General features: G+C 39.4%; 1 protein-coding gene across 7 annotated transcripts in view; it reads right to left on the bottom strand.

Annotated features, from left to right (window-relative positions):
- The window catches only part of nbr1b (NBR1 autophagy cargo receptor b), a 169,706-nt gene that overhangs the window by 56,927 nt on the left and 86,372 nt on the right, over positions 1–26,407 (bottom strand). For 6 of the 7 annotated variants that reach the window (XR_011907978.1, XR_011907979.1, XM_072368292.1 and 3 more), the window contains 6 exons: positions 24,643–24,802; positions 24,166–24,249; positions 23,890–24,075; positions 23,613–23,726; positions 9,193–9,268; positions 6,907–7,017 (listed from right to left, as the gene is read on the bottom strand). Coding sequence is in view for 5 of the 7 variants with exons in the window: in XM_072368292.1 (XP_072224393.1) it covers positions 6,907–7,017; positions 9,193–9,268; positions 23,613–23,726; positions 23,890–24,075; positions 24,166–24,249; positions 24,643–24,802 (731 nt within the window). In the remaining 2 variants the exon portion in view is untranslated. The remainder of the gene's footprint in view (positions 1–6,906; positions 7,018–9,192; positions 9,269–23,612; positions 23,727–23,889; positions 24,076–24,165; positions 24,250–24,642; positions 24,803–26,407) is intronic. The other variant, XM_072368293.1, reaches the window with a different exon arrangement.

Here is a 26,407-nt window from a genome sequence, read left to right as displayed (position 1 = left end):
CTCACACCACAGCTGGTCGAGGCGGATGGCCACCCTTCCTGAGTCTGGTTTCTTCCTGTTAAAAGGGAGTCATTCCTTTCCACAGTCGCCTCAAGCATGCTCAGGACGGGAGATTGAATTGAATTCCAAATGGCTTGAATTGGACTATATCATTTAAGAGCCTTGAGATGACATTTGTTGTAATTTGGCGCTTTATAAATGAAATGGAATTTAATTGAATATTTCTTAATGATGTTCACCATGATTCGATTGGCTCGCTCAACTTGACCTGAGGCTTGTGGGTGGTGACTGATGTAAGTTTGCTTTCATACCCAGGGTTTGCCACAGCTGCCACATGACTTCTGCTATGAAGTGTGTCCCTCGGTCTAAGTTGACACGACTTGGAAGGCCAAACCTTGAGAAAACATGGTTCAAGAGCAGGTAGGCAGTTGTTTCAGATGTGTCGTTTGCAGCTGGTAGGCATTCTACCCATTTGGTGAATGCACATGTCAAAGTGAGGAAGTATTTGTTGCCTTGGGTGGATTTGGTGAGTGGTCCCACCCAATAAATTTGGAGTTCTGACCATGGGAACGAGATGCCTCTCCTCTGCAAAGGAGCCCGGTGTATTGGGTTTGTTGCCTGAAACTGACAGCATACAAGGCATCCTTTGATGTAGTCGGCTACATCCTTTTTCATCTGTGGCCAGTATACCACCTGTTTTAAAGTGTTGTATGTTGCTTTGACACCTTTGTGTTCAGCAACGAGAAGGTCGTGGGCATGCACAAGCATCACCCCCCTTTGGTTCCGTGGTACCACGAATGCCGGTGAAGAGAGGGCATCAGAAACATGAACCAAGACACCTTTGACCAACCGCTGAGCTGAGCGAGTGGTGAAGAGCCTTTTTAAGTAAGGGATGCTTTGTAAATCAGACTCTGACTGTTTATCAGAGTCATTGGATAGAAATAACACCATTTTTGCGGGGTCAAGAAACTGAGGGGTTATGAGGTAAGTGTCGGTGAAAGCGGGTTCCACTGAGACAGTGTCGTCATTAGATGCTCGGGCTGGAGAGGTTTTGCATGCTTTAGACCGTGTCACTAGACAGACATTTGAGTGGGAGGGGTCTGCAGTGGCTTCTTGAGGTAGCCATGAGGGTTCCAGTGACCATGGAGTGCCATGCAATGCTCCCTGTTTTGCCAAATAATCTGTCAGGTCGTTCAGTTCTTTGTCTTGCCCTGGTACAAGTGAGTGACCTCTGACTCTCTTCCAATAAACCTACATTGTCATTAGCTTCAATGGCATGATTACATGCTATAAACAATTCCTTATGTTTCACTGGTCTTCTGTTGGAAGTCAGGAAACTATTACGTTTCCAAGTGGCAAGATGGCAGGAGAAGCTGAGACAAGCATAGTTGAAGTCAGTGCAAATCAATACATTTCTCACCCCATGTGCCACAGCGAGTTGCACTGTGATTAGGACACCTGCTACCTATGCGTATTGTGATGACTGTGAGCCCAGCTGAAAACTTGGTTCACAGGGGTTGTTGTGGAGCCAGACGACGCCTGCACCTGCTCGTGTAACCATGTCATGATGGAATGAGCAACCATCAACGTATGCAGTGATAATTTTTTTTACACATTTTAATCAAAGTAGTGATGGTGGGAATTGGTTACAGGTGAGGGTTGATCGGCAAGCATAAGGAGTGACGTGGTGTCTCCAGTGCAGCTCTGGCATGCAGCCAGGTCGGTGCCTGGCGGTAACTGTTTGTCACAGTTGGGATAGGCTAAACATGGTGCTGTGCACAGTTTGACTTTTAAGGCTGACATGGCCTTTTGTTGTGGCTCGGCCCAGACAAAAGGTGTCTCCTTTTTAAGTAGTTTGGTTAGCGGTTTTGCAATGTCTGCATAGTTTTCAATGAACTGCCGAGAATAGTTACAAACTCCGAAGAAGCTGCGAAGCTCAGAGACATTTGAGGGTGTTTTAATGTTACTGATGCCCTGAATGCGGTTTACCTGTGGCTATACACCACTTGGCCCTACTCGGAGACCGACATAATCTACTTTGGTTTTGGACCACTGACACTTAGAGACAGAGATTTTTGCTCCTGCTGTGGTGACTTGACCCAGTACATGGTCGATTTCTTGCATGTGCGCATCCAGCTTGTGACTACGAAGGAGGATGTCATCAACGTAAATGAGATTTCCTTGTTCATTGGCATCGGGACATGCTTTGTTTAAGAATATGTTAAATTCAGCAGGTAAATTAGCATATCCAAAGGGGCATCTGGTGAACGTGTACTGACAGCTCGCAAACATGAAAGCCTACTTGTGTTGGTCCTCAGCGTGTACAGGAATGGTCCAGAACCCTGATGCCACATCTAATATGGAGAAGTATTTGGCATCTTTGACACGAGGAAGTTCCTGTTCAAGTTGGGTCATTGGCCATCTCGAGGGAGGGACCTGCTGGTTAAGTTTGCGGTAGTCGATAGTAAGTCTCCATTTCCCGTTGGGTTTCATGACTGGCCAGAGAGGTGCTGAATAAGTACTGTTGCAGGGTCAAATGATCCCATTTTTCAACAGATTGTCAGTCAGTGTGGTTACATGCGGGCAATCCGATTGGATTAATGGCTAAATTACAATAATAAGTAACAAGCTTAATCCGACAAGAAAAAATCCCATTGCCCATTTAACGTGCCTGTAGACGAGAGTGGATAGGATCGAGCGTTCTGCGCATGTTCGAGATTTTCTCCCGCGATCATCACCTGGAAGTCGAAGGAGACGATATTACTGTTGTTGTCACCACCGTCAGAAAGAAAGAAACAATACGATGGAGAATGCGCTATTGTGCATCGCGTTGGTGCCATAACCATGCTCCTCACAAATGTGGAGGGACGTAGCTTCATCTTGCCCTTCGTTCGCCATCTTCCTCGAATGCCTGAGGTTTTTTTTTTTGTTGTTGGTGGTGAAGACGTCATCCGGAAGTGGCTCTATTAGCGATAGTTGAAATGGGTACAGCGTAACTTATCAACTATGGTATTGCATGTTTTGTGCCAGTGATTCGATACATTCACCACCATGTAACAAAGAATAATTACCCTTGCTCAGACAAGGAGTATAACCCAACTATAACTATAATCGAATTAATCTTATCATGTAAACCCATTTCTTGTATAGGTCCCTCAGATGCCAGAGGGATCTTACTGGTGCACAAAGGTGCGTCGGGTGGAGTAGGAATGCGCATTGAGTGGATTGTAGTTAAACCACAAACCAAAGAATCAAGGGAGAAAAAGTTCTGATATTTGAGAAGGATTTGGCGTACATTGTCCCGTTCTTCGTCGTTGACGAGAGTGTTAGCTTGTACTACCACTTCTTCAATTCTTCAAATCCATGCGACTTACTGGGTCCTGGTCGAGAGTCATGACTGAGAAGAGCGCAATTGCTTTTGAGAATTTAGTGTAGACAACTCAGGTTGTTTGATGTCCTGGTAGTAGTGGAGGTGGAATAGGCCCAAGTGTTGGGATGCCCAGTTCAAAGTCATGGAAATCAGTGCTGATAAGCTAGCCCAGGGGCGTGGCCTTTGGTATGATTTCCTCGCTGGTGTTGCTCACTAACAGGAATGTGGTCCTAGAATCTATGCCCAAAAGAGATGCTTTTGCTTGCTTCCAGGGACAGTCCTCAAAGAACAGTGATGAGGGTTGGAATAGAGCTTGTGAGTGATTGAGATTCTGGCCTGGTTGCATATATAGCTGAAAAGGGACATTTGCTGTGCGTGCCGGTATTGTGGCATGTTGACCATTAGCCACTTGACATGCCTCCGGGATAATTTGTCCTGATTTCAGATTGTGTACATCAGGCCGATAAGATGTTGCGCACTGTTGTCAGTGACCACAGAACATTTTTGACAGTGTTGACCTGGACACCAAGTCTCACCAGTATATCACTACCTATATATACTGAGTGCGGAAGATCGGGAACAACCAGGAAAGTGTGAACCAGCATCCTGTCATTCCATTTGAGAGTGAGAGCACAAACACCCGTGGCAGTGAGTGTCTTGGTCAGTATTGGATCTGATGGGAAACGGAAAGTCTATTCCACCACGTCTCGCGTCAGTGAATCATATTGGTCCTTACTGATTGCAGATTTATCAGCCCACAGAGCTATCTTGACATAATCTATTTGCGACTCTTGCAGTTTCAAGACCTCCGAGTACCAGTGGGCAGTACTTCTTCTGTGTCACTGACGGCTGTAATGCGCACAAGAAAGTGTCTCGCTGTGCCAGGAATTGTTTCACCGGGTTGTCGGGTTTGTTTATATATTCATATACAAGTGTCTTGTACACTGTCTTTATTTGAGTTTTGTGATAATAATAATAATTAATGAAAAACTTGATACTTGCTGTTTTATAACGGTCGTGTATGTGATGAAAATTGAATAAACAAAGTTGGAAAAAAAAAGAAAACTGTTGCTGATGCTGTAATTATGTTTAATCTCCCCAAGTTGAGCCGAACTTGAAGTTGGTAAATGTCTTCAGTAACCATCCATTGTTTGCCTTGCTGCAAATGTAATGCATTGGTTCTTTGGGTAAATGTAGCTTGCAGTATAAAAGCACTTTGACTGGTCAACTGGACAAAAAAAGTAAATTCACAGTCTGTTATACCATTCTCTACAGATTTGTCTAATATTCATTTGTTCTTGGAAAATCTAAATTAATTCCAGATGTTAGACCTCTTGTTGTATTGTTAATAGTGTCAGCACTGGTACTAGGAATGTTGCTGGGTTTGTTTTTTCTCACCACTGCCAGCCTTCGTAGTAATAAGGATCCACTCTTACATTTTACTTTTACCTTTTGTGTTAATACAGAAATATTGTATTGGCTTGCAGTAAAGTTTTAGTCAAATGATTTAAACTGAAAAATTGGGCCATTGACTAGTTTATGGTACTTTCTTTTTTATTCACGTGCCAATGTAAATACATGTATAATGCTAAAAAAAAATACATTTCTGATAAGTATTGGTGTACAAATGAACTTAAAACAAAACCCCAAAATCCCATTAAGGCCATTGAATGGGATTCTTTCTAACTGAAGCAAGTTTGTATGTACCTTATAATCCCCCACCAACCCCATTTTAATTAGAGAGCAAACTTGAATAGAAATTGGAAATTAACTTCTTAATATCTCCTTTCCCCCCCATCTCATCAGTATAAGTGTTATTGCACAAGACAGAAGAGAACTGCAAATATGCTGATCCACTCGTGTTGACAGGCACTGGGAAGGTAAGATTTAATCAAAGGATATCTGTCTGGAGACTGTATTATAAATGGTTACCTTAACATCAACCACTGGTTTCTGGACTGAACTGAACTGAAATTAAGTTTTCAGTATTTTGGCGATCTTAAAAAAAAAAATATATATATATATATATATTTTTTTATTATTATTTTATTTATTTATTTATTTTTTAAATCTGCAGATCTGCCTGAGAACCGGATGATATGATGTATGCCCATATGGGATGGGGGAAAAGGTTGACCATGCATAAACACAGGTATGAGAAACTCACAAGTCTAGATAATTCCAATTAAAATTGGTTTATTTGCCTATTGACTGCTAAGCTGAACAAATTAAACTGTATTGGCACTGTATTCTCCAGATCCAGAACTTTAAGTTGGGGTTAAGAATTCAGTCTTGAAAACTAAGATTAGATCACAACCTTTTACTTCAGTCTAAATCTGTGACAAAATCAAGGGAGAACTATGATAACTTTCCCATGAACTCACTGAACTATTTCATTCTATTTGCAACAGCAGGAGTTTAAGTCCAGGTAGTGTATGGGAACTTTTTCTTAACTGTAACATTTCTAATCCTAAAATTGCATTTTCTCTGACTATTTTCCCTCTCTCCCTAATGTACTTGTCTTTCAATGCTCACTGTGTGACAGTACACAGTTTTTGCTTGATAATGCAACCTATTACCACCATGTAAAGTATAGTTGGGGCTAAAAGTCACAGCCTTGCTGCATGCATTTAGTTATTTAGGGCCTGATTGGAATGCTGCTTTGTGAAAAACTCACTTGACCTGCTCAAAATCAGACAGTGGGACATGGGTCAACCAACACATCACTAGTGCTGTGAGTCCTAAATATGTTGCTAATATCACATCTGCTACACATGGTCACTGATACAGATAAGTATCTCACTAAACAATTACTTTTTTACTGGCCCTCCCTATGTGCCTGTTAATAAGGGTACAAATGAGACCACCCAGATAGCAAAAAGACTAGCACTGCCTTTGCAACGGAGCCGGAAAACGGGTCCGCCTCGGAGTCCACTCGCACACTAGATCCTATCCGGACCCGCGCACAAAACAGCATCTCCGCAATGGAAAGTTGAAAAGACTTGTTATGTATGGAGGACTGAAACAGACTAAATCAAAAGGAAATTCTTAGATATCAATGTCTCATTAAATCTATTCATATACAAAGAAATGCTGAAATAATGATGTGAAGAATTAATCTAGAATGAATTAATATAACAATTAAGCAGAAATAAATATTCTTGGAAATATAAATCTAAGAGACAGAAGTAAAAACATACAGTATGTGAGCTTAAATGACAATGAAGTAGTTAAAAAAATATATATTGTTGAAGAAAATAAAAAAGCTGTCCCTTACCTGTCAATAACACAACATAGGCCTTGCACACATTTGCATTAGAAATCATCGGACAAGCTCTGGTAACTCTATAAAGCCTGCATTTAGTTTCTGCTCTGATGCATTCTTGTTCACTTTAAAAAATGCACAAAAGCAGAACTTCCTCTAAGAGGAATGTGGCCCTCATTTCTATAACTGTGCTTGTCCAACTTTTTCAGGTAAAAATGTCTGCTGTAAATCAACAATTTTTAAAAAACACATGAAAAGACATCTCCATTACCCATGATGCTATTGATAACTTCAGTCTCTTCCTGGATCAGACCCAAAGAAGGACTGCTCTTGTCCAGCAGGTGGCCATCTATGAGCAGAGGAGACATGCAGGGAGTCACATCTGGGTAGAGGGAAAAAGAACAATAATCTATTTGAACTTGGGTCTGCTTGAGATAGTCATCAACAAGTTCAATTTACACAGGCTTGTAATTAGGAGTTACAATGAATGTCCCTTCTTTAAAACATTCAACACCATTGATGACATAAAAAAAGTAACCCTTCTGCAAATTTAAACCTGAATCAGAAAGTTAGGTAACTCATCTTACAGGTTTGGAGAATCCCAAATGAGGTTGCCATCATCCAAATGTAACAATACAGCTTTTAATTCAATTCAATTCAATTTTATTTAAATAGCGCCAAATGACAACAATTGTCATCTCAAGGCACTTAAATAATATAGTCCAATTCAAGCCAATTGGAATTCAATTCATTGTAATCATAATCCAATTAATTCGTATAGAGCCAATTCAAAAAATAATATCCTAGCTAAGGAAACCAGCAGATTGCACCGAAACTTCTCTTCAGTCCAATCTCCCGTCCTGAGTGTGCCTGTGGCGACTGTGGAAAGGAACAACTCCCTTTTAACAGGAAGAAACCTCTGGCAGAACCAGACTCAGGAAGGGTGGCCATCCGCCTCGACCAGCTGGGGTTTGAGAAGACAGAAAAGAGGGAAAAGAGGGGGGAAAAACACCATAACGCCATTCAAAGGATACCTGTTGGAACAGGGAAACACAAGTTAATAACCACAATAATGTTACATGTACATAATATCATTTGAGAAATTAAACAGGAGGAAAAAGAGAGCAAAGTGAGGAAAGGTGAGATGAGGTCCCCCAGCAGTCTAAGCCTATAGCAGCTTAACTATGGGATGTTTCAGGATCACCTGAGCCATCCCTAACTATAAGCTTTATCAAAAAGGAAAGTTTTAAGCCTAATCTTAAAAGTGGAAAGGGTGTCTGCTTCCCGGACATTTACTGGCAGCTTATTCCTCAAGAGAGGGGCCTGATAACTGAAGGCTCTGCCTCCCATTCTACTTTTAGAAACTCTGGGAACAACAAGTAAACCTGCAGTTTGGGAGCGAAGTGCTCTGTTAGGAAAATATCTTACAATGAGATCTTTAAGATATGATGGAGCTCGGTCAATAAGAGCTTTATATGTAAGGAGAAGAATTGTAAATTCTATTCTGAATTTAACAGGGAGCCAATGAAGAAAAGCTAAAACTGGAGAAACATGATCTCTCCTGTTAGTTCTCATCAGAACTCTGGCTGCAGCATTTTGGATCAGCTGGAGGCTTTTCAGAGACTATGTGGGACAGCCCAATAATAAGGAATTACAGTAGTCCAGTCGTGAAGTAACAAATGCATGTACTAGTTTCTCTGCACCATCCTATGACAGGATGTTCCTGATTTTAGCAATATTACGAAGGTGAAAGAAGCCAGTCCGAGAAACCAGTTTTATATGTGCGTCAAATTATAAATTCTGGTCAAAAATAACTCCAAGGTTCCTCACTGTAGAACTAGAAGCCAAGGAAATATCATCTAGAGTAACTATATAACTAGACAATTTCTCCCTGAAGCTCTCAGGTCCAAAGAGAACAACTTCAGTTTGTCTGAATTTAGAAGCAGACAGTTCTGAGTCATCCAGGTCTTTATGTCTTTAAGACAGGCTTGTAGTCTGACCAACCTATTGGTTTCATCTGGTTTAATAGATAAGTACAACTGAGTATCATCAGCATAACAATGGAAATTTATGCCATGCTTACCACAAAGGTATTGGCTTAAATTTGACAAAAAAATAACTGCAAATGCACAGAGGGGGCTCTACAAATATGCCTTGAGTTGCACACGTGTTTTGCTATCCACAAATGCAAATTTCCTATTTGTAACTTGTGCGTTGTTTTTTACAAATATATCATTTTCCATTTGTAAAACTGAAAACTCTGTGCAACTCAAGGCGTATTTGTAGATCACCCTCTGTGCATTTGCAGTTATTTTTGAGACAAATTTAAGCCCATACAAAAGCTGCTTCAGCTAAGTGATGGACCAAAATAAAAAAAAAACATTTCATGAACTTCATCATTTAGAGGCAGGAAGCAGAGACTTACTGAAACATGCTTGTCTGAGTTCAATATAAACTTCATATTTTCCGACAGAAACAATAGTATGTCTCTTATGATTATTTCCATGTCCATGGAGTTATTGTTTCAGAACTACTGAAGTGCTTGAACTCTTCTTACCAGCGGGGGTGTTGTTTGGGACACACTCCAACTCTTGGACGATGTTGATGTCCAACAGCTCAAAAGAGAGAAGATCCTGTCAGATAAGCAACAAGAAGTAACCATCAAAAGCTGTGTTCAAGCTGCATAATGGGAAACCGTGTTTTTTTACGATATACACAATGGTAATTTAAATGTCCTTCCATAGCACTTTTCGAGCATAGTTAAGCACTGAACTGAATATAAAACTGAACTGAGGAAGCGCCATATGTGAGGTAAAAAATGAGAGAATAGGTAAAAACATTAAATTAATAAATACATTAAAATAAACTAAAATAGGATCAAACAAATAAAAAACAAATAAAACAGATAAAATGAAAAAGATAACAAACATAAAATATATCTATAACAATGTAACTAAAAATATTTAAAAAGGGTAAAAAGTACAGAAGTTAAAACAAGATAAAAGGTGTGAGAAAATGTAATTCAAATAAAAGCCATTTCAAAAAAGAGTGTTTTTAGTCTCGCCTTAAAATAATTCATATTTCCTGCTGCCCTCAGGTCTTTAGGAAGGCTGTTTGCCTATGGACTTAAATTAGTCTAAAAAATAACTGCAAATGCACAGAGGGTGAGCTACAAATATGGCTTGAGTTGCACATTTTGCTATCCACAAATACAAATTTTCAATTTGTAACTTGTGTGTTGGTTTTCACAAATATATATGTATTTGTAAATATATACATTTGTAAAACAAAAAGTAATTTGTAAAACTGAAAATTCTGTTTGTGAAAAAAAAAAGCCATCTGTGAAACGGAAAATTCTGTTTGTGAATTGTGACTCAACATTTAGCATTTGGCTTAAGAACGATGAAGAAAGAAGATCGCTGATTAGCAGTAAAGACATGGACACATCAGTTGGATGGGTATGTCTGTGATAACATATGGATGGTGTTTGTTGCTAGTCTGTGGATTGAAAGTTTTAGTTTTATTTCAGCCACCTTTGTGTTGTTTTCAGTCAATATTAGTGATCTTTCTTCAACGTTCTTAAAGGGGAACTCTGGTATTTTTAAACCTAGACCTTATTTCTGGCATGAAATACGTTTATCTACTCACGAGAACAGTTTGGCAAAAGTTGCGTCCTTCGAAAGCTATTTAGAAAACTTGCGATCGGTATATATCCATATAACGGAGTTAATGGGGCAGGGACGATGCAGCCTCTAAATAAGGCATTATCTGTCTTTATTTCACCAATACTTTAAGATGAATAAATGAATGAACGTGTACTATAGCTCTGTTAGCTCATAGCTGCTGTTATGTGGCTACTTGCAGCTATAGGAGAGCTAACGGAGGGATTTGTGCATTTGCATTTGCGGTTATTTTTTAGACAAATTTAAGCCCATATTCCACAAACATACACCATAGGAAGACAAAGTTCTCTCCCACATGGATTTTAGTTCTAAATTTAGGAATAACTAAAAAGCCCTGTCCTGAAGACCTGAGGGTTCTAACAGGCTCATAATATAAAAGCTGTTCTGATAAATACTCAGGAATAAGAACGTTAAGAGCCTTAAAAATCAGTAAAATAATCTTACAATCTATTCTGAAGCTGACAGGAAGCCAACACAAGAGACTCTAAAACTGGTGTTATATGTGCTCTCTCTGGTCCAGGTCAGAGCCCAAGCAGTTTTGGAGGAGCTTCAGGGTGACAATATCTTTCTTAGGCAGACCAGAAAGAAGAGCATTGCCATTTTAGAGGTAATAAAAGGCTGTTGATGTTGGCTTGAGAAAGAAATTGTTGTATTCTGGCAATATTCTTAAGTTAATAAAAACTTAGTCTTAGTTACATTTCTAACATGTGGCTCATAAGTAAGATCTGGGTCAAAGATGACACCGAGATTCTTTACAGTTTTAGAAGGGTTCAAAGTGGGTAATTGAAGATGTATTGACAGTTTCTCTCTCTCAGCTTCAATACCAATGAATAAAAAACCTCAGTTTTGTCCTGGTTGAGCTGTAAAAAGTTTTCTTTTTTTTAATTAATATTTTTATTGAGAAATATGGCATATTAGGAAAAAAACAGCCCTGTACAGCAATGTGAGCTACAGTTGTGAAGACAGGAAAAATCATTATTATGAACTGAACATGATTGAAACTGATGCACTGTGTATCACAGAAGAGCAATAGAAGGACCATACTATTTTCTTGTTTTTTCCCTTTCAAATTGAGCAAAATACAAACAAGTGTTTTAAAGCTTAGACATATCATAAAAAGTAAAGAAAAAATATATCTAAATAAACTAACTGAGAATACAATCAAACTAACTAACAAACTACAGGGGGATCCGTCAATCAAGAGATAAATATGAAAGAGATCTGAAGGAAGTTAAAAGAGACTGCTACTTTGAATAAAATATTTAGGAATCAGGACGTCCAGGAGCCATTGAGTAATAGAAGGAGTTGTAGTAGATATCCAGTGAAAAATAAAATGTTGACTTGCCAATAAAGAAGTGAAAGCAATAATATCCAGTTGTGTAGAGTTGTATCTATTATACTCCTCGGGACACGCAAATATGGCAATATGAGGAGAATACTTTACTGTTTTCAAAAGTGTTTTTGAAATGGAATTAAAGAACTTCTGCCAGAGGGATAACACTAATGGGCAAGTAGAGCACATATTGATTAGATTGCAGGGAGAAGCATGACATTTATCACAATTGTCATTGACGTTATAGTAAATTTGTGACAGATGGGCCTTGGAAAAATTAACCCTGTACATAACCTTGAACTGTATGAATGTGAGATGAGCACAGGGTGAGCTTGTGTGGATCTTTTTTTAAAGCTGCGTCCCACCAAGTGTCACAAAAGACTAGCCCTAACTCAGTTTCCCAAGAAGCTGGTTTTAGTAATATATGAGCAATCATAGGACTGGAGTTTAGTATAAATTCTAGAGATGAGACCCTTCTGAATGGAATCAGAGCAAAACAGCTCGTCCCACGGTTGAGCTGTGGGTAATGAAGGAAAAGCAAAGATCTGACACAATGTCTAATTTGTAAATAACAAAAAAGATGGGAGGGTGGGAGTTCGAACTGCTCTGCTAAATCTGGAAAACTACAAAAAATACCAAAAATACTTTTGAAATTGAGTTTCAATACGTATCAAAAAAATCTCGATTAAAAAGATGTGATGCAAACCATTGTAGAACTGAAACAGAGAGGCTAATAAAATTCTGAAACATGTTTAAAAGAATGGAGTGGTCTACCGTGTCAAAGTTGCGGTTACATTGAGAAGTACTAAGACAGAGGGCTTGTTTAGATCCACATTGAATCTGAGGTCATTTGCAATCTTGACTAAAGCTGCTTCAGTTCTGTGGTTAGACTGAAACCCAGACTGATACTTCTCATTTATATTGCGAGAGGTTAAAAAGTCATACAACTGGTTAGAAACAATTTTGTCAAAAATTTTACGTAAAAATGGTAAAGATTAGATATTGGCCTAAAACTGTTTATTAAGGAAGGATCTAAATTATTTTACTTCAGAAGGGGTTTATCACAGCAGTCTTAAGTGCTGTTGGAAAAACTCTCATTTGAAGAGAATAGTTACCAATGCTCAGCAGGTTATCATTAAAAAAGTTATAAAATGTTTTTTAAAAAGGTTGTTGGAATGGGGTCTAAAAGGCAGGTAGATTGTTTGTAAGTCACTTTGAAAAGTATTTCAGTGTCAACCAGGACAAAGTTTTTTCTCTCATACATAAAAAGGGTTAGTTTATCATGGATTGATTCACTGTTAAAACTGTTCACCATAAAATCACAAGAAAATGTCAGCAGAAAATTCACAGAAGTTCGATAAGATGTCAGCTGTGAGATAGCTCTTCCATATAGTTTACTCAGGGATATCCTGGGGTATCCACCTTATTCCTGGGGCCGTTACTGTGGAGATCAGTATGACTTCCAGTGAAGTAGCGGAAGTAGCAGTTACCAAGTTGCTAACAGCATAGACATTATAAAGAATAGATGCCGCATCGACCACGGGGGCACGAGAAATACGGCTGCCATCTTGGACCTGTCATCCGACCCATAGACAGCACAGTATTTAAGATGCCAGAGCACTGTATTCCTGTGCAAATCAGCGGACGATTGCGAACAGGTAAGATTCAACATTATTATTCGTTGTATTTTGTGAATAGAATATTATTGTACTGTATTTATCATCTGGGGACAGAGACGTCTGGGTTTCTCTGCTCAAGCTGCTGCCCCCGCGACCCGACCCCCGGATAAGCGGCAGATGATGGATGGATGGATGTATTTATGTCCGCCACCGAAATCGTAGTCGGGAAACGTTAAGCTAGGCTATGTTTATAGCTGGTGTTCACCCGGCTATTAGGCCAACTGAGACTTTACAAATCGAATATTCCATAACATAGGCTTACATTACAACTGACACAAGAATGCTATTGTAGAATTAATGAGAAACATTGCTGGTATATCGTTGACCAGCAAATTTTACACAGGTGAAACAGGCTGTATTATTCACATGTAATTCTTTCATCCTAACAAAAGTAAGATACCTCTCATGTCTCATACCCAACCCACTTACTTAAATACAGACAACAGAACATCTGACTGTAGAATAGTTTGCAAACAAGCTTACTTACAATTTCAGCAGCTTTGGTTTATTATCAACAGATATGCGTCAAAATGGGAGTTTTGTTGCCCCGAACCCTTAAGAAAGGGTCATAAGAAATTTGAAGGAATAAAATAAGAAAAAGAAGGAAGAAAATAAGCTTGACCTCCTTTTTAAAATGTTTTTGTGTTGACTTTCTTTGTTTCCCAAAGATAAAGATATGAGGAAGAAGTGGGAAGTTGCTTTGAGTAGGGAAGAATTCACTGTAAGCAAGTCATAAGGCTGCACCACATTGCCAAACTGTTGACCTACAGAAAGGGAGCTCATGTTTTTGTGTTTAACTTGAAAATTTTAATCTCATATCATTACTCTATCATCTATCTGTCTGTCTTCATTTTCTCTGATATATAAAGCTTTTCATTTATTTCAGAGAGAGAGAGATCTAGAGAGAGAGTAATTAAATAATAATTCATGTAAATTATTCAATGTCATTGTATTATGATTGAATTATATTTCGGTATGTTTTGCTTTTGGCAACAATGGTTGATACCATTCATGCCAATAAAGCCAATTTGAATCAATCTTGATATAGATATAGATTTTAATTTTTTCCAATATATGTAGATATAGATATTCATTTTTTTCTGATATATAGGTCAAAGACGTGACACTTGCCTTTTCTGTCCGATGGAACGTTTTACCTAATAATAAACATTCAAATGAATAAAAACATAACATGTATGTCTAATACCCTCCTTATATATGTGACCTCTCTTATTTCTTTAAACATGTTGGTTATTGGTCATTTTCTGCCATCTGAAGTGTGAAAACATCATGTGGGGCGACCGTCCGGCCTTGACTTCTGTTTGGACAACTGGTTTTAAATCACATTAAAACAATTTAAATATAATCCATGCCCTATTTGGCATAATTTCAAACTTGCTTTCTATTTATTGACAAAGTTATGAAGCATTTGTACATACATTTCAATCATAATACACAAAAAAATCTTGTCCAAATATGTTCATTGTCTGGAATATCATTTGGGGCGACCATCAAGAAAATACAGTTATGGGACTTTTATTTTGACAATCATCTCAAGAAGGATGTTGCATCAGCCAGCCACACTGTGAGGGTCCCAGAGAGACAACTTGCAGGTCACAAATCTATATTTTGAAAGTAAATTTGTCAGTGATATGTGGTAAGAAGTAGCGAGTTTGGATTCTACAGCTAACCATTAGCCTGTTATATTTGATTTAACTTGAAAACATCATCTGGGGCGACCAAGCATCATGTGGGGCGACCACCGCCGATGGTTTAAATGGCTTAAATACATATCCTGTATTTGTAGTTTCTGTATGCTTATGTTTTCATTCATGATATATATTCAGTTATTTGTTTTAGCATAACTCGTTTTATATTTCAACATACATTTTTCTAAATGTCAATCATTTCCATACTACTTTAGAGATGACCACTTCTTTTTGATTATTGTGTCTTTATCAGAGAAATGTGTGAATATTAAGCATTCATTCTAATTTTCAGTTCCTTTTCTAGCTCTATGTATGTTAAACTATATAACTTTTTTCTAGATGGCCCCACTAACAAGCAAACAGAAGACTGCTCGCTACAGGCAGCGGATCAATGCAGATTCTGTAGCAAGAGCTGACTATCTTGCCAAGAAAAAAGAAAAAAAAAAAAGGTAAAAATACTGTAGGTAATATGCTGTATAATATAGTCTATGTTATTTAGGCCACCAAAATCAGTGACAGTATACATTATTGTTTCAGCTACCAGAGAAGAAAGCAACAGGGCAAGATTAGCTACATAAAGTCAGATGAACTTTCAGAGAGGAAGAAACAGAAAGCCAAGTGGAAGGCTGCATCTAGACATTACAGGGAGAGGAAAAAGATGGAACAGGCGATGCTGGAACTGACACCACCATCCTTAGAGAACACTCCACCAGTTCTAGTTGGTATAGAGGTTGATGAGCAGCAGGAGAATCCAGGGCAAGTTGTGGTGAATCCCCTTCCTCTAAACGAGGAATTTAACCCACCGGTGTCCTCTACACCAGAGAGAGAAAGAGAGAATACATCTGAGAAACGAGAAAGAAAGAGAAAGAGACTGCAGGCTCAGAAGAGTAAGCTACGTGAGGAGAACCAAAAACTAAAAAAAACAACTAGCAGAGATGAGAAAAGTGATGGAAAGAGCCAGAAAGAGTGAGGTGAGGGCTAAAGAAAGGGTACGGCTGAGTGAGAAGTTCAAGCCCAAAGGAAAGAAAAAAGTGGCAACACAGAGAGAGCAAGCAGTTGTTAGTTTTTTAACAAGAGATGAGAATAGTCGTCTTTTACTCGGGGGAAAAAAAGACACCATCACTAAAAACAAAGTAAAATATCAATGATGCGTGCATACAAGGCCACTTAAAGAACTACATACACTGTTCAACAGTGAGATGGAGAGCAGTCTCCACCTATCTTACAGGCAGTTCACCCGAAAACGACCCTTCTGTGTAACAGAGCCAAAGATCCAAGATAGGGAGACATGTGCATGTATGGAACATGAAAATGTGCACCTGCTGGCCAACAAGCTCTACAGCAAAGGAGTGTTAAAAACAAAAAGTATCTCTGAACTGCTGGGCATGATAGTTTGTGACACCAAAAAGAGAGCCTGCATGGATGGCACTTGTACCAAGTGCTTCTTTGAAGAGGTAGACCACCTTGAGACCGAGAGCAGCACACAAGTCACCTGTGAGCAGTGGAAGAGGGTGACATCCACTAATGGAGGAAAAACATTTTCTAAGGTGGCCAAACAGACCCAGACCAGAACCATAAAGGACTTGATGGAGCTTTTCCATCAGAAACTAGAAGCCTTGGCAGTTCACCAGTTCAACTGGCTGCACCAGGCAGAGCAGTTCCGCCTCCTCAAACAAAACATCATGGCGCTTGAAGCTGTTCTGCACATCGACTTTTCTGAAAACTATGCCTGCAAGCTAAGCACAGAGATTCAGTCCTTTCACTTTAGAGGCAGTAAACAACAGGCTACTATTCACACAGCAGTCCTGTACACTGTCCATGGAACCAAGTCTTATGCAACACTGTCTGACTGCCTTTGCCATGATGAACAAGCAGTGTGGGCACATCTGTTTGTTTCTGCTTATGCATTTGGCAGACACTTTTATCCAAAGCAACTTATAGGTAGGCAGGTAGGGTAAGGGGGTCTTGCCTAAGAACCCCTACAGGAGATAGTACCTTTCATGCAGGGGATTTGAACCCAGGTCTCCCACACAAAAGGTGGCAATCGTACTACTACACTATCCAGTCCCATCTAGAGCCTGTCTTAAAAGAGCTTTGGGAAACCTTCCCACAAATCACTGCCCTCCACATTCTGAGTGATGGGCCTGTTACACAGTACCGTAACAAAAATAATTTTTACTTGCTCAGTAATGTGCCTTTCCTCTCAGGATTCACAAATGTGAGTTGGAATTACTCTGAACAATCCCATAGAAAAGGGGCCCCAAATGGGATTGGTGGGGCAATAAAGAGAGAAGTGGACCTCTATGTTAACAGAGGAGGTGAGCTTCAGACACCAAAAGCTCTTTATGAGATGCTGACAAAAAGAGGCTCAAGTATCACTCTCTACTAGGTGACAAGTGAAACGCAGTGACGAGTTCTGAAACCTTAACCAAGTGACGTGTTGATTCCTGGCAACTTGGAGGCTGTGAAAGGCACCATGAAGATCCACCAAGTTGTGTCATCACAGCCTGCAAAGATCACGCATAGGTAGGTGTCTTGCTTCTGTAAGCGCTTAGAGACAAGTCCATGCCCTTGTTACCAGTCAGTAATTGTAGACCTGAAAGCTACCATACGCCAAATTGAGAACCCCTCAAGCTCTCCACCAGATCTATGTGGCAGGTTTGTGATACTAACCTATGATGAGCTTCCATATGTAGGCCAGGTCCTAAAGGTTGTGGAAGAGGAACTGCAGATCAGTTGTATGCGACAGTCTGGGGACAAAAACTTGTTCTTGTGTCCACAAACTCTGGATGTTACTTTCTACTTTATGTTTATGTTTATGTATTTATCAGACGCTTTCATCCAAAGCGACTTACAAATGAAGATATAACAGCTATATAAAAAGCTAACAATAAACTACATAGAAGGAACCCACTAGTCTGACTATGTCAGAGGTGACAGAGTAGAGATAGGGTGCAGGCATAGAAGGAAGTGCAGAAAGATAAAGTGCAGAGATAGAGGGGGTAGGGAAGTACAAGGTAAGTGCTGGGATAGGAGATGCTCTCTGAAGAGCTGGGTTTTCAGGAGCTTCTTGAAGATAGACAGGGACGCCCCTGTTCTGGTAGCGCTCGGTAGGTCATTTCACCATCGTGGGACGACACATGAACAGAGTTTGGATTGTCTTAGGCGTGGTGTAGGCACTGATGATGAGCAAAATCATACATGCTCATCATTTGGGGCAACCACTTGTCATGTGGGGTAACCAACGATTGGTAATTCTGTACTAAATTCAAAATTTAGTGTCCATCAGTTTTAGTTCAAATATTGATCACTGATATAGCATGCATAAATGAATACTATCTGTACACATTTTAAATCAGTTTTATGAATTCTAGAGTAAAAAATGTATATGTAAAGGCTTTATGAGGGAGACACTGCCATTATAGATAAAATGTATTTAAAAATGGTTTACGAAAAATGAAAGGACCCATGAGTCTATCTTTCTTAAACAGTTAATTTAATTACTGATAAAAATATAAGTTATTTTAATGAAATCTATTAATTTTTAGATGACTTATGGTCACCCCAAATGACTTTAAAAGGTTGTTGCCCTATTAAGTTTTCACGTACATGCATGTGTACACTACATTCAAAATGTTTGGAAAATTACCAAATATATCTATATCTACCCTACCTGGGCCACTCAAAGGCCTTATACATATTTGACCCATATAACTTCTCTCTATTGTGTTTTATCTTATATATGGATGTATAATGTGTTATTTCTTAATTTTTCAACTTATCAAAATAGCTGAGTAATACACAATCTGCTTCTCTGTCATATATTAGTATTTTTATATATATGTGTATGCGTATTATATTTCGTGTGTGTTTTGCAAAATAGCCTACCTATCATCCATAACATTCACATACCAGAATATTCTATTACTGTTAAGCCTACTATGGAAATTAAAATATGCAGAATCATGTGTCCGGTATCATGCCTACATGTTTGACGTTTGGAGAAAACCCCCCCGTGAAAATCAGTTTAGTATTCAGCGAGTTATGATTGATTATATGCGCAGACACTTCATTGCGCCTGCCAGACAGATTACACTTACTGGAGCAGGTTACCGGTCCAAGATGGCGGCCCTATGGCTCGTCGGTGCCAAGGCAGTAGTGGTCGATGCGCCGTCTATTGTTTACATGTCTAAGGCTAACACAATTTAATGGTCGCTATAACGGTTTTTAACAAGTTTTAACGTTTAAAAACTTTTCTAAAAATGTTCCTTCGGAGCTCTGGCACCTGTTGTGCTGTTCGAGGCTGTACTAATAACCAGAGGAAGTTAAATTTGTGGCTTGATGAACAGTGTTTTAAACATGCACCCTGAACAAAAAGGGATTGCTCCTGTGTTCAGCGCTACAGTTTCCATCGCCTACCTACAGACGAGGGAACCAGAAGAACGCGTCTGAAAAACTTGAATTTGAAGAGACCCCCGAAAACACTGTTTGTGTGTTAATTTCATTTAATCGACAAAATGCCGATGGAGGAAAACCCGAATTCTACTTTGTGGCTAGGCTATGACACCCCACCAGAGAAGAGACGCCGGCGGGTCCTCCAAAGGATTGACAGCAGTGCCAGAAGTAAAGTTACATCAGGTATGATTTTAGGTGTAGTGAGGACAGAAAACTATTGTATTTGTCCAGTAATGACAGCCAGGGCAATTAACATTGTATACTGTACAGTTTAAAATGTAACAGTGGCCAAGGAAGTAGCTATAAGTACTACTTGTCTGTAACAACATTTATTGCATATCTACCCGTCCTGGGGGAGGGATCCCTCCTCTGTTTTTCACCCTGAGGTTTCTACAATTTTTATTTATTGCATATTTCTTTTCTTTTTTTTATCTGCTGTATTTGCGATAGTGCTACTTTAAGATTTTTTTGTAATCACACACAGACTTAATTTTTTTTTAATTGAATGTTGTTCTGTGATAATGTCTCATGGTAAGGTGACCAGATTTCTGAAGTGAAAATCGGGGACATTTTCAATGCGGTGGTGAAAAATCATTTAATATTATCATTATGAAATAAAAAACAGGGACAAGTACTTTTTCATGTATTTTAACCAGCTTTTATAAGACAAAAGGTTGCAATCAATCATCTATCCACTGAGGAAGATAGAAATATCAATATAAGTTAGGATGGATTTTTTTGGTCAGAAGTTTCTACTCAAAACTGAATACTGAAATGATATTTATTACACAAAAGGTGGCAATCGAAAAAATTTGTGACATTACAGTTATCTCCTCATTCATCCACCTCCACCTGGTTGTGTCCCACCACCTTTAATAAAACGTGACCGACTTTGTTGCTGTGGAGGTACTGATACACCTCAGAGCTTTTAAGATTTTTCATTGCCAGTGATTACGCCGGATACGACATCCAAGGCTCCATGGATTACTCCTACCGATGGTTGCTGCCGGCCGTACCAGACGCCGGGTACCCACGTCTCTGTCGCCGGCCTGTGAGGATCCGCAGATGGGGCCGCACACTGGAGAATTTCCGTCCAGTTAACCGGGCCTACCAACAGACGGTTCGGCTTTTGGTTCGCATGGCTCTCATCAACACTAGATCCATTGCAAATAAGACATTTATCCTAAATTTAATTTTTTACTTCGTATACCTTGGATTTCCTCCTGTTGACTGAAACCTGGCCTAAACTAGGTGATAACAGTGCGTTCTCTGAGCTCCTTCCATCCAGTTGCTCCCCGAGAGTGTCGGGGCGAGGAGGGGGACTTGCTGCTGTGTTCAATACCAATTTTAAATGTCAGCTTCTTCCCATAGGTACATACTCCTACACATACATCTGAACTGCAGTTGTTTGCGGTAGAGTTCGCAAGTCCTGTGTTGTGTGCAGTTGTCTATCGCCCTCCGAAATATAATATGGGCTTTATTCATGAGTTCTCTGAGTTTCTGGCTGACATTCTCCCAAAATATGACAAGATCCTGATCTGTGGGGATTTCAATGTTCACGTTTGTTGCCCATCTGATCAATTCGCCACAGACTTCAAAAGCCTTTTGGCAACTTTTAATTAGATTCAATCCGTGGATAAACCAACACACCATCTGGGGCACACATTGGACCTTGTTATTTCTTCTGGGCTTTCAGTTTCCCTTAAAGACATTTCTGAGACTGCAATCTCAGATCATCTCCCTGTTGTTTTTGAATGGATAACCCCCCAACCATTGAACAAACCTCTTGCTCCATCCCATCAGCGGCGTATCATCACTCCTTCCACAGTTGATGAATTTACTGCTGCTCTCAATGACTCAGTTTTTTCCCTTGAATGGCTTGGCTTCCCCTATCTGTCCTGATCATTTTCTCTCCTCCTTTCACTCCACCTGTACTGCGATTCTGGACTCTATTGCCCCTTTTAGGCAAAAATCTGTCAAACCAAGAACAGACTCCTGGTTGAACGACACCACAAGCGCAATCAGGCAACGTTGCAGGCAGGCGGAACGCAGAAGAAGGACAAACTGCATGTGTCTCTGGAAATGTCAAGGGACTGTCTCACTGATCATCAGAGAGCCGTACAATGTTATTTAATGTTATCTAATTTTAATTCTAATTTTAGACCTTTTTTCCAATTTGCCCTTTCTTTCTAAGGTTTTAGAAAAAGTTGTTTTTATACAAATACAGTCCTTTCTTGAGGATAACTCTGTTCTTGAGAAGTTCCAATCTGGATGTAGGTCTTGTAACAGCACTGAGTCTGCACTTTTAAAGGTGCACAATGATATTGCTCTGACTGTGGATGCCAAGTGCCCTGTTGCCTTAGTGCTGCTTGATCTCACAGCAGGCTTTGACACGGTGGACCATGCAGTCCTCTTATTACGTCTAAGTAATTATGTTGGCATCCATGGCACTGCATTGAAGTGGTTTACATCTTACTTATCCAGTAGAACCTTCTCCGTTATGGTTGGTGACCTGTCCTCTTCCATTGCTCTTCTCTCCTGTGGAGTCCCACAAGCATCTATTCTTGGCCCTATCCTCTTCTCATTATACATGTTACCATTTGGGTCAATTATAGCCAGGCACAACCTTTCTTTTCACTGTTATGCAGACAATTTGCAAATCTATCTGCCAGTGAAGCCAAATAGTAACGGTGCACAATGTTCTTTGTTTGATTGTATTGCTGACATTAAGCAGTGGTTGGCCCAGAATTTTCTACATTTAAATGACTAAACTGAATGTATTGTGTTTGGGGATACTGTGACGGCTGACTTTAGCTCCTTGTCTTCAAAGCTCAGTTCAACCGTCAGAAATCTGGGAGTGACCTTTAACAGTCATCTGAGGTTTGACAAACAAATTAACAATGTTGTCAGGACTATTTTTTTCCAGTTGCGTCTCCTGGCCAAAGTTAAAATGTTTTTAAGCTGTCACGATCTTGAGAAAGCCATCCATGCCCTAATAAGTTCAAGGTTAGACTACTGCAATGCACTTCATGTTGGCGTCTCCCAGACTTCTCTCAGTCGCCTTCAACTTGTGCAAAATGCTGCTGCTGCCCGTCTTTTAACCAACACTAACAGACAGATCTGCATATCACTCCTGTTCTTAACTCCCTTCATTGGCTTCCTGTCCTTTATAGAATTGATTTTAAACTTTTAATGTTTGTTTTTAAAGCTCTTAACAGCCTCACCCCATCATATTTATCTGAGCTTTTAACTGTCTTCTTCTAGAGAGCCCAAGGGATAGAACATGAGCATTATCATCAGTGCCACACAGCTAAGCATAGAACATCCTTTGTTTGAAAGCACATAGTATTGACTTGTCTTCTTTTTTTAAGAATTTTGCAGTGACAATGTTTAGAAAGTAAGGTTAATTTGAGTTGAGTTGATGTTAGTTGAGAACTTGCATGCAAACTAACCACCCTCCTTTGTTTAACCTGCAACCCTTCAACATAAGTCACACATTAACCTTTGAAGTCTTTGTTAACCAGAACTGGACACTCAGACAGAGATTTTTACACAACCTGCCTGCATGGTCTTTCTGTTGTGTATCATTTTTGCCGTTCACTTTCACATGCTGGCATAAGTGCTTACACAGACAGAAACCAGAAATCCCCAGGTAATACATGGGCTACACATCCTCACTGTGTGGTCATTGTGTATGTTTCACTGTGAGAACTGTTGGTTGTGAATGTCAGTGCTCAGATTCTTAGGCTACATATTTGCTCTCTATGTGTCTTATATGTCCCAGACTAACATGTATAGAAAAATTTATTTTGAGACTGATACTGGGTTTTAGTTATTAGCTTCTGACCTAAGTCAATGGTCCCCTGAAAGTAATCATTGTCATAAATAATTTTACTGACTGTAATAATAATAACTGTCCTTGGACATGTATTAATATTTGCTAATAACTCATTCAGCTCCTGCTTGGTCCCCACCAAAAGGAAAAGCTACAGTATAGCTGGCGTAAACCCAACACTTCTCATCACTTCAACAATCGCTACAGAATAAAGCAAAACAAAATTAAATTAAATTAAATTAAACAAAGTAAAATAAAATACAAAGATTGGAAGTCACATTACCTGGGCAGTAAGCAGGTCTACAGAGGGGATGTAGAACTCTTGGTGTACTGACATTAAAGGTTGCTCCTGAGACGCTGCACAGACTTCTCCCTCCTTTACTGTAGGGTTCTTACCCTGCAAATAAAGCCAAATCATTCCAGACAGCAACACATGCGATGTGAGTGTGTGTGTGCGTGTGTGTGTATATAAGTGTGTATTTATCTGTCCTTGTGTATATTCACTGTAACGGATATTAATGTTCAGGATTTCATCTTCATATATCCAGTCATTGTTCTACCTGTGGTGTAACACAGGGTGACATAAGTATGCCATCAGCCAACATGGGTGCTGGCGCCAGAGGATCCACCACAATGTTGCACCACACTCTTGGTCCAAATTGCCCTCCAGCATGAGCCAGGCGCCAGTGGGAGGTGTAGGAGCCCTCAACAGCAGGAGCACACAGTGCTACACTCACGATACCCACCTACACACAATAGGAAGAGCCAGCATGTCCATGTGAGTCAGTGCTTCAACAAAGAGAGAGAGAGAAAACATGGAATCTTGTTCATCTTACCTGTCCTGGTTGGAGAGGAGGAACAGACACTTCTCTCCAACGATCTCCGGGTCCCACCACTAGATTCCCCCACATGAATTTCAGCTACAGGAAGTGGATTGAATATCAAATAAATACACACTATTTTATATGATATTTTTTTCTCATTGTTTACTTGAAAGATTATATGAACAATGGAATGGCTGTGCAGTCTTCTCAGTCAACTCACTGCTGGTTTCCATCGCTTTCAGTTTCACCACTCTCATAAACTTTACTCAAGAAAAACACTCACCCTCAGCTTGTATGCAACCAAAAAGAAACTCCTGGAGACTGAATGTTAACTTTGGTTTCATGCTTCATGGTGGAACCTAAAAACTACATGTTTATGGATACTGCCATTAAAGAGTTGCTGAAACATATAACTTCATATGGAATTTTTTTGCTTCTAACAAATTCCCACTTTTAGTCATTAATATTAATGAGAACCCAGTTAATCACCTTAGTATCAGTACTCCAATTGATAGTTCCAGTATTCCTCATCTTCCAGTATTTTATAAACTTGGTTCCAGGACGCAGTCGTGTTCCATCAGGAAGATTTTCATCCAGAAAAGCGGCCATCATGGCTGGAACCACCAGAGGACATGGACACTTAGGACGCCTGGGCAGGAAATAGAATCTTTTTAACTTCCTTTTATATCTAGTCATGCTCATGTTTCTTTTTGTAAAAAACAAGTATCAAATTATGATTTTGTTAAAATCCATTTGACTTCCTCTACACACACAACACTTTTTGTCCAGTACTGTATAAAACTTTTCAGTGCTATAAAAATGTGGTAGTGTATATAATTATTATCATCATCGTCTCAAACTTCCCTTCAGCATTCTAAACATAAACGTGAAATAATCCACAAGAGTCTCCCAAATCATTTTAATCCCTATTACTTCCACCAGCTTTTATTTTATCCATTTTCATTTTCTTCAATACTTCAGCTGTTAATATACTAAATCATTTCTGTTGTGTTTCCCAGCTTTTTATCCATAACATTTATAGATACATGCTCAAATTTTTTGAAAAGTGTGAATCTTGCTGTGACTTGGGCATTTTGGAGCTGGATAGTTGGAGATGCCAGTCAATGACAGTTTATCAGTGTGTGGACTTCTAAAACTTATAAAACACAATTTAAGAATAAAGTAAGCTTTTGCTTGCTCTATATCTGGTACTAAAAACCTGTAATGCACATAACAATCTCTGAGGACTTCAACCACACCTGTCTTTCCACAGCACATCCAACATTCCATGAGTTTGTCAACTACTCCACCAGAGAAAATAAAGCGTTAGATTTGCTCAATACAACTGTATAAAATTGAGACAGCTCCTCTGTACTGCCAACATCAGAACAATCAAATCATAATCTGGAATTCCTCACATCCACTTTCACACCCATTATTTAGCAGCAATCTGTGACCAAAAAAACTGCGAGGAGATGGTCACTGCGAGTTGAAAACTCTATGAAGAGGTGCTTTGAGGAAAGAGACTGGAATGTATTCTGTGAACCACATGGAGATGACACCATAGCCATAAGCGAGTATGTGTCGTAATATAATGACTTCTGCTTGAAGAGTATCATCTCCACTAGGACAGTGAGGTGCTTCCGTAGTAACAGAATCACCAGTGACCTGGAAAAAGCTGCTGAACACAATAACAATAACTAGCCTTCAGGGAGGAAGACAGGGAGTTATACTTCCGGTTCAGGATCACTGCTCCTGCAGTCAACTGGTGAGAGCACTGAGCGGCTTTCTTTCTTTTTTAAACTTTTTTCTTTTTCTTAAACTTTTACTGTTGCAGTGTTTTGTTTGTTTTTGTTTAGTTTTGTTTGTTATCCTGGCGAAATGTACTTTCTTGGATTCATCTATACGTTGGCCGCTCTCCACTCCCTGGTTTATGGGATCGTTGCTTCACCCACGGACAAAGTGAGGATTATTTTATTCTATTTTTTTTATTAACTTTTATCTATACAGGTAAAATCTCATTGAGACCCAGGGTCTCATTTACAAGATAGACCTGTTCCGGATAGGCAACAGCAAAACACAAAGTTACAGACTACATAAATTACCTGCACCTCAGTCATGGATCTTAAAACAGCCTAACTAACATCTCCCTTAAAATAAAAAAGACCAAGCTCCATCATATATTAAAGATCTCATAGTTTGATATTTTCCCAAAAGAGCACTTTGCTCTCAGACAGCAGGTTTACTTGTTGTT

This window comes from Leuresthes tenuis, unplaced genomic scaffold, assembly GCF_036924035.1.
Source record: "Leuresthes tenuis unplaced genomic scaffold, fLeuTen1.0.hap1 SCAF_17, whole genome shotgun sequence".
Classification (NCBI taxonomy): Eukaryota; Metazoa; Chordata; class Actinopteri; order Atheriniformes; family Atherinopsidae; genus Leuresthes; species Leuresthes tenuis.
The sequence above is the reverse complement of the archived record's forward strand: the minus strand, read 5'-3'. Positions and strand labels throughout refer to the sequence as shown.